General features: G+C 39.2%; 1 protein-coding gene across 1 annotated transcript; it reads left to right on the top strand.

The window, feature by feature from the left end:
* The first annotated feature begins 3,151 nt into the window (after positions 1-3,151).
* pnp5b (purine nucleoside phosphorylase 5b) lies at positions 3,152-11,299 on the top strand. The gene is made up of 6 exons (XM_006792362.3): positions 3,152-3,261; positions 5,636-5,805; positions 6,224-6,327; positions 7,436-7,611; positions 8,763-8,953; positions 10,215-11,299. The coding sequence occupies exons 1-6, from the start codon at positions 3,242-3,244 to the stop codon at positions 10,427-10,429; spliced, it is 876 nt and encodes a 291-aa protein (XP_006792425.1). The 5' UTR covers positions 3,152-3,241; the 3' UTR covers positions 10,430-11,299.
* Positions 11,300-13,128: the final 1,829 nt, after the last annotated feature.

The following is a 13,128-nucleotide window of genomic DNA, read 5'->3' on the forward strand; positions in this document are numbered from 1 at the left end:
TTGTTAATATTGATTTTTTTTATTTATTAATTCATTCAGCATTCTGTTGACTGTGTTTGTATATAATATATCCACATGGGCATGGATGCCTCACTACTGCAGATCAAATCTAACTGGTTAGCTTGGTTAGGTTTGAGGCCTACAAACAACAGGAAATAACATGAATGTGTTCAACATTCAATTGAATTCAATTCAACATGAAAGGTTGAGGTTGTGGATGTTGTGGAGGAAGTAAAAGGAAATAAAAGAGTAAAACAAAGTATGCATGCAACAACTTTCATTAAGGCCGTTCCTAAATAATAAACTCCAATTTTATCTGGAATTCTGGTTAATTAATTGTGAAGCTGTTGCTCCTTAAAAGGACGTCAAAGGACAATTAACCTACAATTGAACAGTAGCTCGAATCTGCTTTGGGTTATCAAAGCAAAGTTCTTGCACTCGTGACCTGTTACTAATTTATATTCAGAGTGAGAGCAGCGGGTTTTGGCTTGCACGTCAGGAAGCCGTGTGAATGCAAATCAGCAGTTACATAACAGTAGTAACAGAACACTGGCTGCTCTGTACAGCTGCCAAAGCAGGTATATAACACAGGACACACTGTGATATAGTGAACACATAAACTCTGGCATGCATACATTATACGTGTATGAACCTGTCGTTTTAAAACCATCTGGTTTTAAAACTCTTTATTCACTAAAGCTACTGTTTTGTTCACATGCATACAAATGGGCTGCCATTTAATTTGTACTTGAAGGACTATTCCTGATTATTTTGGGAAAAGTGTTCGGTCTTCCTTTTGTAAAAACATCAAGTTACGATTTTTACTTAGTCAACACTTTAAAGAATGACTGGCGCTTAAACAGTGCTCACTAGATTTTGGTGAAATTTGGGGCAACACTTGCAATGATCTTTAGGAGTTTAGACCCAATGTTTGTGGTAAAACCCATGGAAAATATTCACTAAATCCCAAGAGCAATATACCCTCCATTTTGGAACATATACTTTTCTTCTAGTTCCGCCAACATCTGCAGTATGTCTTCTCTGAAGTGTAGTATTTCATTATGTAAGAGCCCAAGGGCAGATTTAGTGCCAAACTCCTCGCTACCAATGAAATGAAACGTTTTAATGTTAAAGACGCCCAGCCATTTTACCCAAGTGTCCCCTCATGCCTGGGGAGAAGTGCATGTTCAGCCATGAGCAGAGGAAGGGTCCCCAGTCGTGACAGTTCATTTCTGTAAGCAGCAACAGCTGTAGGAAAATAGCAGACTGACAAAATAATCTGAACTGGCTGAAAAATGTTTTTTCAGCTCTTGAAAAACTTACACTCATCTTATAAATACACAGCATTAAAAAGGGTACAATTGTGTTCTGCTATCAGAACACAATTAAAAATAATTCTCAGCAGGTTCTAAAATTATTTAAGTACAACCTCAGATGATTGATGGTACATGATTTATTACAGTGTTATTATATATCAAAGAGAAATTCAGCAAAATGCTGAAGCAGTGAGTGAAAAACTAATTACAATCCAGCATTCAACCATTCAGTTTGCTGCAGTGCTTGGGATCATTAACTGTAGAATACTTTGGTATACAGTGTAGGTCATGGTCAACTCATTAACCGTGAGGTGTCCAGGTCTTGTGTTTACAAAACAAATCCAAATGCATCACCCCCTGTGTTTGACAGATGGCTTTTTTTAAAATGTCCTGATAAATATAAAGATAAAACCTTGGAATTGAAAGTGGGTTTACTTTTCTTTTTCTTTTAAATGACTGTATCTTTAGAAAACAATTGCAAGCTGTTGCTTAAAAAAACAAAAACAAACAAAAAAACTTTCTTTCATAAAAACTTTATTAAAAGCGAAACATTTGCACACAGAACCCAGGACAGCTCACACTGCTAAGTAGTGCCACATGGGAATGTACAACCTTGAGACTTGGGACAATCGCCCCTCACTATCGCAACACTTACAGCTTAAAATCTTCTGAGTTCGTTTTCCTGTGAATCAGTTCATCCCTCCAAACACAGATCGATGATAAACTAGAAATTTTCATTGTTTCAAGTACATGAAGAAATGCCTACTCTTACCACGTGTGGCTAAGTTACTCTGGAAAGTTGATTTTCCTTTCCCTACTATTTGTCAACAAAGTCTGTAGGCGGTAAGCCTTCTGAGCTGTGACAATTTATTCCTTCTAATATTTCTAGTAAATACTAGAATAAATTAAAATATGCATTATATAATATATATTATGTAGCCTATGGTCCTTGTATCACGTGCAGAGCGATTGCATCAGCACCAAAACCTCCACAACCACGTTCTTGAATGGGGTTCGGTGCTGCCTTCAAGTCCTGTGGGAAATTTGACCAAAGTTTTAATGCTTGTTCAAAAAGCTAAAGAATAACTCCCAACATCTTACCTTCAATCCCCTTTTCAAATAGTATAACAATAATATCCCTCAGAAACATTTGCTTGTTTTTGATCCCGTTATTAAAAATTTTGTTGTTCTTTATCTATCCCAAAGTGGGCATATTCTTGTGTGCGCAGAATATCCCGTTATTAAAAATTTTGTTGTTCTTTATCTATCCCAAAGTGGGCATATTCTTGTGTGCACAGCAGCTAGTTTTATTTGGGTGTAAAAACACGCTAAATAAAAGCTCGAGAAAGTTAATAAAGTGAGGTAATATAGAATATATGAGCTAAGTAAGTAAATTTAAATAGTTTATAATAAAAGGCTAACAAGTTTAAGTCATCTTAAGGGAATATTATATATAATTAATAAAGAATGTCTTACAGTTGGTATATTTGGACAAATGCGTATTAATAATTTGTAGTTATTTTTTTCAGTTTCATTCTTAGTATTAGAGGTGTATTTCAGTCAAAGTGGGAGCAGTCTCACTAATTTCCTTTTGTAACAAAAACAGAGGACGGATTCCGGGCACTCAAGAGGCTGCCTCGTGTGGATTTTTGTCTTAATTCCACACACATCCTTCCTTATGTCGACGCGCTGTATCCTGAACGCAGCACCGATTGCTATGACTACTTGTGTTAACCAGTGCATCAGAGGCACACGCCTGTGGGTGGACCAATCAGAGCCTCCGATGTCATGCTACGCCAGCAGTGACATAGAAGTGTGGGGGTGTATATCTAAAACCGGTACCACATCAGGAAACCCGGATAATACCGACAGGACTCACTCCAACGCAGAACAACCTGCTGACTCCATCTGAATCACATTCCATCATGTCTGAGTTTATCTCTGGGTGAGTGAACTATTCATACCTTCCTTTTGTATTCGTATTAAAGACTAAAGACATCTGTGTGTGATTGGAACTACTCGTGTAGGCAGACTCTATTTATGATGTATTAATCCCTCAAATACCAAATACTCGCACCTCTAGCATACGTTTTCTGTGTGGAGGCTGGATTAACTTTGTGTAGTCCATCACTGGGTTTCTATTCTGTTGAATGTGTATAGCTGCTTCTGTCGAACATCAATAAGGAAATTAATATCCTCAAACTGCTTAATTACGGTGGTCCTGATTTAAAAAAAATTTAAAAAAAAAATAGATAAATAAATAAACTGCCTGGGGCTTTAACATCTCTCCGCTCCGCTGGCAGTTTTCCTGAGTTCTTCCGCAGTCTTTAAACGCGCAATTACGCGCGGAAGAGCTACAACGTGCCCACCGGCACTGATGGATGTGGCGGAAAAACCCCACACGAGATCCTCCGTGACGTCACTGAACCCGCTGTCCCATTACTGGCACAGGAAGGTGGTTTATTCACAGTGAACACACACCGTAATCTCCTCGTTGCCGTAATGCTTCCTTCATGGCGCAGTTTGTTTCATTTGACCACATGTGCGACCAATGAGGTGTCCGTGAGTCAGCTGCAGGCTCCACCACCATCACATAAAAGTGTGGGCTGGGTTAGTGACGGAGCGCACGTACCACTTTGAAAGAGGAAAAGAATGAAAACATTGGAAACGATTGAACAGAAAGATTAGAACATGATTTTTGTTTGTTTTATTCTGTAAATGTTGATCGCGTAAAAAAGAACAGATGTTCACATTCCCTCGATTTCTATATTAAAATCGTTTTTTATCCTTATATAAAATAAGCATATACTGCCATTATTATAGTGCTTTTTTTAGTACACATTTCACTGTACTCAGAACTATGTATGTGACAAATAAAGGATCTTGAATCTTGAATCTTGTCCTGCTTAAAACACCTGATCGAAGTAGCATCATTAATAGACCCACTCTACCACCTGGGCCACAGCTGGTCCAACAAATACAAAATCAAAAGGAAAAAGATTTTTCCAACTACCGTGAAGCTTCTTTCTGAACGAAAAAGAAGTCTTTAAAGGGGCTTTAGGGGGTTCAAAGGGCGGGATTAACTCCCAAACTCCTCCAGAGTCTTCAGTTATTCTTGTGGTAATTACACTGTGGTAATTTTAATTACAATAGCTCCACTTGGGTGGGTGAGTGGGGGAAGGGTTGGGATGTTTTGTACCACTAATGAAATGATTTAAAACACATGTGATATTTAAAACTACATGTGATATTTCCGTTGATGATTGGCATCCACTCTACAAATCAGTGCCTTACCATATGTGGTTAAGGCCTCTGCATCTACTGCATAGGATGAGGGGGGTGGCCAGAAGGCAAGCATGCAGTGAAGCTAATTTGGCAATAATTGGTGTGTAATAAGCAGAATAAACAAGTTCTCTGATGCTATCTTGCTGAGCCCCTTTTTATGCTAATATTCAGCTTTAATAAGACACTTCCCCAGTCTTTGTTAATGGCTTATATATCGGATGAGCCTGTTAACAGCTCACTTTGAGCCGGTTAAAGATAAAGTGTTTGTAGAAAAGAGCACAGACAGGTTAAACAATATTTAGTTTGCTTTTGATTAAACTATTTGCTTTTGGGGTTGTTTTTAAAGTTTTATGTTATTTCATTGGTTCTATTTCATGTGGAACAATCTAGTGGCTGTAATCAAGTGGCTTTACAACATTTTATTATTTATATAGTTTAAAAAAACGTAGCCATCCTCAGGAAATTAACAGGGTTATAAGTAAAGTTAAAGAGCTGTGCTGGTGGGCGAGATCAGAGCAAAGAAGGCAGAAAACCGTCAGTGTTGATGTGAAAATTGACTCCTCAAATGTACAGACAAACAAAACTGAACAATAAAAGGTGCATCGATGTTTGGCTGAGAAACATTTCATTCTGTTTACATCACACAGGCATTGCACTCAACCACCTGACCGTGACACACTGCATGTTTGCACAATAACAGGATATTAAGTGTGTTTGTACATGTCTGTTCAAGACATTCATTTCAGCTCAGGAACTGTACAGGATACTCCTCCTTACAAATTGCATCGGCTGAAATGGCAAATCACTGTTATTTCCTGGTAAAGGAATGCTGTATGCAGTATGAATTTGTGTGTAAGAAGACTAAAACCTCTATGTCAGACCTTTGAGATAAATACTATAAATAAAAACTGACTTTGTTTGTGTGCCCTCACATGTTAGGCCACGTTCTGCTTTGAAACACTGCATAACTTCATGTTTTCATGTGTGACCACACACTTGGCTGATGTATTTTGTTTTCTTCTGTTGCTTTCCAGCGTCAGCTATGAAGAATGCAAGACCACAGCTGATTGGCTGCTGTCGAACACACAGGTGCGGCCGATTGTGGGAATCGTGTGCGGTTCAGGCCTGGGAGGTCTGGCTGAAATGATCAAGGACCCGCAGATCTTCAAATACAGCGATATTCCCAATTTCCCCCGGAGTACAGGTATCCACATCCTCCAGCTGTTTGGGAAACACAACTGTTTGTTTGTGTGTGTGTGTGTGTTGATTCAACACAGTCCCACGGCACTTTATGAAACAGTCCTAAGATTTAATCTGCTGATTTTTTTATTCTTGGACATGAATTGTCATTACACTGCTCTTAAAAAGGGAGAGTTAATCCATATAAACTGTTCAGTTAGAATTAGGAAATACAAATACTGTATTAGGTGTAGAAAAAGATTGTGTTTTGAGTTAAAATATAATAGTTGCCACTTTTCCTACTTTTAGAGCTTTATCTTCTTCATTGTCAAATCCAGCTTTCCAACTGTGCTGACTCATGACTACTTCACACTTTGCCATAAGATTGGGCTGTGTTGTGAATTGCACTGGGGTCTAACAGTGTGTGTTTGTGTGTGTTGCAGTGCATGGTCACGCTGGCCGGCTCGTGTTTGGAACACTAAAAGGGAAGCCATGTGTATGCATGCAGGGCAGGTTCCACCTGTACGAGGGCTACCCCATCCAGAAGGTGAGTAGAGACAAAAAGCTAACACAGGCAATAAAAGCTTGTCGTTTTTTTGTTATCAGAGTCTTCTGGACTAGAGCAGGTTCTTCCATTTAGAGGACGTTCCATATATTCTCACAGGGTCAATAAGTTGTATTCAGTCAGAGGACAAAAGGAAACCTGAGGCAGGGGTGGGGAGAGGAAGTACACAGTCACAGTCATTTCTGGATGGCTGAACATTGTAAATGTTCTGTATCGATATTCCACACCCGATGTTAGCTTTGTGGTTTGTGAGTGTTAGCAGCACTTAAGTCCCAGTACTTTAAACCCCTGTAGTCCGTATCATAAAATGCTAAATTAAAGGACTGTATCCCTCACACAACACAGCAGATATTTATTCTAATGTATGTTTTACCTAATCGCACAATAGAGACGACTCAGATTTGTTTTACAAGGTTTTAGAGAGATTTGCTCATAATATACTTCCAATCATACAGATACAAAATGTGGATAAATAAAATTTTGTCTGTACTCCAGAAAGATTTGAATAAAAACATTTTAGAAACTCAGCAGGAACTTTTTTCCCCTCAGACACTGGTCAGGATTATACAGGGTTATCCACAGGCTTTTCTGTCCAGTGTTTACAGTGGAACAGTTTATCTAGTAGAAAGTTATTCCCACAAAAAGTGCCAGCTCGGAGCTTTGTAGACACAAACAGCTGCTGAGCAGCTCAAATGTAAATCTCAGGTTTCTAAGGCTTCTGGAAAATTACTCAGTCCCAGACTTTTGCTGTGGAGCGCATGGAGACTAAACAATGAGAAAATTAGCGTTCTCTCTGACTTGGATGGCTCCTTAAATGTAATGTTGATCTAAGCTTGTTATGTCGACTGCTCTCGGGAGAAGACAACTGTATTCAGGTTATCAGTGTATGAAATGTCTTTGTGTCTGTTGTTACATCAGTGTGTTAATAAATAAAGGTGAATTTCCTAAATTGTTAACTGAGAGCAGTTTTCTTCCACACATTTCATGTCTCTTGTGTTATTCAATGTTTGCTTTGCATGAGGTTTGCTTGTTTGTCTTATAATGTTAACACACGTTTTTTGTGTGTTTTATATTCACTTATTTATACTAGATCACATTGCCCATGCGCGTCTTCAAGCTGATGGGCGTAGAGACGATGATAATGACCAACGCAGCCGGAGGCCTCAACCAGGACTACAAAGTGGGGGACATCATGGTCATCAAGGACCACATCAACATGCCAGGGTTTGCTGGGGTCAACCCGCTGTCTGGACCCAATGATGACAGGTAGGTGGAGGTGAGGGAGGGGTAGAAGCAGATATTGAAGATAGCATTTTTTTGGTTTGAAGCTTTTCTAGCTAATTTTTTTCTCAGTACATTAAGCATTAAATTTTGCTGTTCCAGTCATTGTTAACATTTCCCTGTAGCTATGAAAGTCAACCAGTCCACTATCAGTCTAAGGGCTGTGCACTTCTGTTGTTATAAATAAAGCAGGCTGAATGTGAACCTGTGTCACAAGAAGCGTTGGGGAAGATTTCCTCTGAATTAAAAACAAACTGTTGTGAATGAGCCGTTGTTTAGCTCAGTATAAACATTTAGACAGACCGACCGCTAAAATCATTAACAAGACCTTGGAAAATGCCTCACCCTGGTGCTACACTCTCAGCTTACACATGGTTGAAATTTAGTCACAGTAAAAGTAGCCCTGGGGCCACAAAGTGTCACATTTCGGACTTAAATTTGTTCAGGTTTAACCTTGGTAAAAAACATTTACATGAATGTTAGAAAAGATGCACTGCAGTAACAGAATTTGCTCATTCTGTTACTTATTTTATCATAGCTGACTACTGTCCTCCTAAAAATCGCAAATTTTATGTTTGTAAGCAACTCATGGTCCCCAAATCATTTGGTTAAATATTTCAAGTGAGGGCTACACCGTCACTGTGCAAACAATTGAGCTGTTCTAAGTTCCCTCCTCCACCATGACAAATGTGCATTGTTGGGCCCTCCTACACAAAACTGTGACTCTTCAGACCTTTAACAACAATAGGCATTTGATTTTTAGGGTCAGCAAGTATGCCTGTTGTTTAGGGTGGCTTCACACTGGAGGCTTTGCATGACACTTATTTAATGCTGGCCACAGAGCCAGGTTGAGACATTAACAACTGCCAAGTGGGGATGTTGTGGTTTATTTGAAATTATGATCAGCTTATGTTGGTCTGTTATAATGAACATAGCGCATTCGTATCTCTGTAAGAGATGCTGAAAGATAAGACAATTTGACTGATGAAAAATATCCTTTGTGAGCTTTTTATCTTCTTATGATCGCATTAAAAAACTCTGAGTATCTATTTGTTGGGTAACTTCAGTATTGAGTCATAGCTGTGTAGATTCCTGTCTTTTGTTGTGTAGATTCAACACTCCTGTTCTCCCTTCAGGTTTGGCTTGCGTTTCCCCTGCATGTCTGATGCCTACGATCGCAAGTTCCGGCAGCTGGCGCTCGACGTGGCGGCAGAGCTGGGCTTTAGTGAATTTGTGCGTGAAGGCGTGTACTGCGTCCTCGGAGGCCCCTCCTTCGAAACCATCGCCGAGTGCCGCATGCTGCACATGCTAGGCGCTGATGCTGTCGGTGAGTTTTAAATGTTGCTCTCTCACACAAAAACACATCGACTTCTGTTTTAATATTTCGACGCGCCTCACATTGTCCCAATCCCGAATCATCACAACTAAAAGCAGATATCTTTTTGAATGAATGGAGATCTGATCTGATCCAAAATCTCCCCAATTTCAATATATGCATTAAGTTTTCACAAAGAATTACCAAAAGCAAAAGGATTATTTTGGGAGTACGCATTATAGTACGATACACAGGCAGGTAATCTCGTACCAGTCAGGTAGTTCCAAAAGGGACTGTCAAAAAAAAAACTAGCTAAGCAAGGAGACAGAAACAAGGCTCTAGAGCAGGGGTGGGCAATCTCAGTCCACGAGGGCCGGTGTCCCTGCAGGTTTTAGATCTCACCCTGGGTCAACACACCTGAATTACATGATTAGTTCATTACCAGGCCTCTGGAGAACTGCAGGACATGTTGAGGAGCTAATTTAGCCATTTAAATCAGCTGTGTTGGTTCGAGGACACATCTAAAACCTGCAGGAACATCGGCCCTCGTGGACTGAGATTGCCCACCCCTGCTCTAGTGTCACAGCAAACTCATATAAGCCAGTAAAGAATCAAGGGAATGGTCAGAAGACATGGTTCTCAGTCAGAAAGGATGGATTTCTTGCTCTAGGATGAATATTAGTTGCTTATTTAGCAGTCAGTTTACTGGTTGATCGAGGTTCCTACTCTCATCTGTCTCTGCAAACTGTGTGTCATGGCTGAAAGAATAAAATCACAGATCCATGTTTACCCTGAGAGATAAGGTGAAGAGCTCTGTTACTCGTGGGGAGCTCAGGATCGGTGCTTGGGCTTTTAGGAGGCCTGTTGAAAGTCTTATCAGATTAATTTACTTCTTAAAGGAGCTGCTTTAATCGATCAAGCAGTCTCTTTTATAATATGATATGCAGAATAGGCCATTTTCAGATGTAAGGCAAAGGAAAATTCTTGTTAGGGACTGCAAAACACAAACAAGGCATTTAATGGATAAAATAATAATCAACATATCAGCATGTCTCACACAGACGAAACGTGTCATCCCTCTATAGAAAAAGATTGCCCACATTACACTAATATACCCAAAACTACGTCCATATGTACAATACTAAATAAAATCTGACAGTTAAATAATTTCATATTTGTTCTTCTAGTTTAAGCATAAGCTTTATGCCATTTAATTAAGGAAGCATAATGAGAACGTTAGTGTTATAACTTACCTTTTCAAATTTTAATGCAGGGATGAGCACAGTACACGAGGTGATCGTCGCCCGCCACGCCGGGATGCGCTGCTTCGCCTTGTCTCTGATCAGCAACCGCGCAGTGATGGACTACGACAGCCACGAGAAGGCCAACCACGAAGAGGTCCTGGAGACGGGCAGGCTGAGGGCCGAGCAGATGGAGAAGCTCGTGTCCACCATTGTGGCTCAGCTGGAGCATAACATCAATAACTGATAGATGAGCTGGTGGCCACCGTCACTGCACTTGATCTCTGCATCACAGCTAGAGGATCTCTATCAAAACGCTTAGCTAAAAGCAATTTTTAAAGCACAATGCTTGTAGTATGATGAACTACTTTCTTAGCAAAACTTTTTAGTCTTATGAGCTTGGAAACTGGTCCACATAATAAGCTTTGTTTACATTTACACTGCACAGATACTGTGTTAGTTCTCTTGACTATTTCCTGCTGTAGTATACTGTACTCTGTCCAGCTGCAAAGGGATTCAGTGAAACAGTATCATGTTATAAAACCTAAATTATTAACCTATTTATTTCTCATTCTCTTACATTCCCTCACATCAACTATTCGCTAATATGAAAAACAAATGATATTCACATTTTTTTTTTTATTTAAGAGGACCAACTCATTCAGCATACGTTCCTGTCAATTTGACTAAAGTGGTAATAATGTTCCTTTTTTTGTAGAGAAAATGTAAATTATAAACTATTTATAGAAAATGTATTTAAGTAGGTTTTTTGTATCTGTTTTTTTAAAAATGTATAGACTACATTGAAGAAAGAGACATGGCACAGTTATGAGAGAAAGTAGATTAGATTAAAAATGTCTTGCCATTTCCTGTCACTGTGTAAACCAACAGGCCGGCTGTGCGTCAGCCTGTGCTTTTAGTGGTACTCTACTAAGATCTGTAACAACTATAGCTCAGCTTTTACAATAAATTACTCTGTTGGAAAACTAAAGTGGTTTTTGTGCGCTGCGTTTGAAACTGTAGGGCTGAATGTTTCTGTGATCAATCACAGGATGTCTCTCTCCAGTCATCTTGAAATGATTTAAATCAATCTTCATTTTCATGCTATAGCATTAAGAGACTCAAAATTAAAGTAATGTTTTTTTGTTATTCGTGTGCAAACATTTCCTGACTGTTCTCACCTTTTATTTGTGAAGTTAGTGTCTTTCATTCAAGTATTTTTGTACCCCTTTGGTTTATTTATTACCTTGTAAATGTGCCACTAAAGCAAAGACAATCTGATCAGCTTAATTTAAATAACTCCTAAATTTTTAATGTTATTTTTAATATTCGGCTTCACCTAAAGGACAAAGAAAAATACTGTTGGACCAAAAAGGTGAAGAAATCCAAACTGTGTCCACACATTAAGAAGCCTGTTAAAGCAAAACCTGCTTACTCAGTTTGTTTCTCATTTTATCTGCAGTCCTTATCCTCCTTTCTTGTCACTGACAGCCTCCCCTAACCTTCCCATGCATTTTCTACTCTGCATGCCACCTCTGGTCACTTTCTTACCCAAATATCACCCACTGCCATTTGTTCCCTTCCTCCTCCCATGAAAAGAAAAAAAATTCCATGACGCTCAGGCACTGCTGTTTATAGCCAAACAAGGTCATGAGAATTTTACAAGCTGTCTGTAATCCAGCATCCAAAAGAGGGCGATCAGGTGTCTGCACAAAATGTGCTGAATAAATACACAGAAACAAAGAATCATCCTGTGGGTGTGAAGGTTAGATTTATGGAAAATTACGCACATAAACCTTTGTGAGTCCTCAGTGTACTGCAAGTAATTTGTTTGCTGTTCATAAAAATACGTTAAACGCAAAGCGGTTGACATATTTTCACTTCTGGTTCCTCCTTCAAACAAGAAAGTCAAAGGTACTGATCTGCACTATTTGACTTGAACACACTTTATATATAAGCTTTGAATCTCCACAGATAACACGTTCTACAACTTGCAGCTGAGGTAAAAGACAGCAGAAGACAGATTCTGCTGAAATGTGAGTGGAAATATATACAGGATTACTAATAAGGCCATAGAAATAGATCGCACCTCTGATCTCTGAATGTACTCGAAGCAGTCTGGCCATTGTCCTCTGACCTCAACAAAGCATTTTAACCTAGAGAAGTGAAGTTCACTAGATTTGTTCTCTTTTTCAGACCTATTTTCTGTAAACTCTGTCACCAGTTTAACTTGTTGATGTTGAAATGCATTGCATTGCAGTCATGATCAGATATTTACACAAGACAAACAGCTGAACAATAGTCGAAAACGGACACACAAATAATGTGTCCGCATGTGTGCAAGTTATTAGTTAAGAGACAAAGGTTTAGACATTTCCGCTTCAGCTCTGTGTGATATTATTTAGAGGGGACACGATTACTGTCATCGCAGCTATAAAACTAAGAACACAGAAGCCCCGCCCGCCTACTGTTTAACCCTTGTGAGAGGCATCCAGCGGACAGAAAGTTGGCTCAAAGGTAGGTGAAGTGAGCTAAAACAGGATGTTTTACACAGAGGATAAACTGAGGGGTTGTATTAAAATGGCCCATTATTGGACAAATAAGCCTTTGAAAACTTCCTCCACTTACATCAAAAAAGTCTCACAAATATGACAGCTGTTCTCGAAAGATAATGTAAAAGAAAAAGGAAGTGTTTTTCACACGCCGTCTACCGGGGCACACTGCGCCCGGGCAGTTTTTTGTTGTACTTTACAACCTCCCAATAAAAAGCCACATTAAAACTGTGTATTTAATCCTGCCCACAAAGATAAACTTTAAATTTAACCAACAAGATTTTCCATATTAGTTGTGTGCACGTGCTCTTACCAAAATCTCTGACAGGTTTTGAACAAGGCCAAGAGTCTGGAGCCTTGAAAACGGGATAGTGAAGTAATAACAATAATGATA

Source organism: Neolamprologus brichardi, chromosome 18, assembly GCF_056152115.1.
Source record: "Neolamprologus brichardi isolate AB-2024 chromosome 18, ASM5615211v1, whole genome shotgun sequence".
In the NCBI taxonomy this organism is placed as follows: Eukaryota; Metazoa; Chordata; class Actinopteri; order Cichliformes; family Cichlidae; genus Neolamprologus; species Neolamprologus brichardi.

Coding starts and splice junctions, on each gene's coding strand:
- pnp5b (XM_006792362.3), top strand. CDS start 3,242: ATGTCTGAGTTTATCTCTGG. Junction 5,806..6,223: donor CAATTTCCCCCGGAGTACAG/GTATCCACATCC, acceptor TGTGTGTTGCAG/TGCATGGTCACGCTGGCCGG. Junction 6,328..7,435: donor AGGGCTACCCCATCCAGAAG/GTGAGTAGAGAC, acceptor TATTTATACTAG/ATCACATTGCCCATGCGCGT.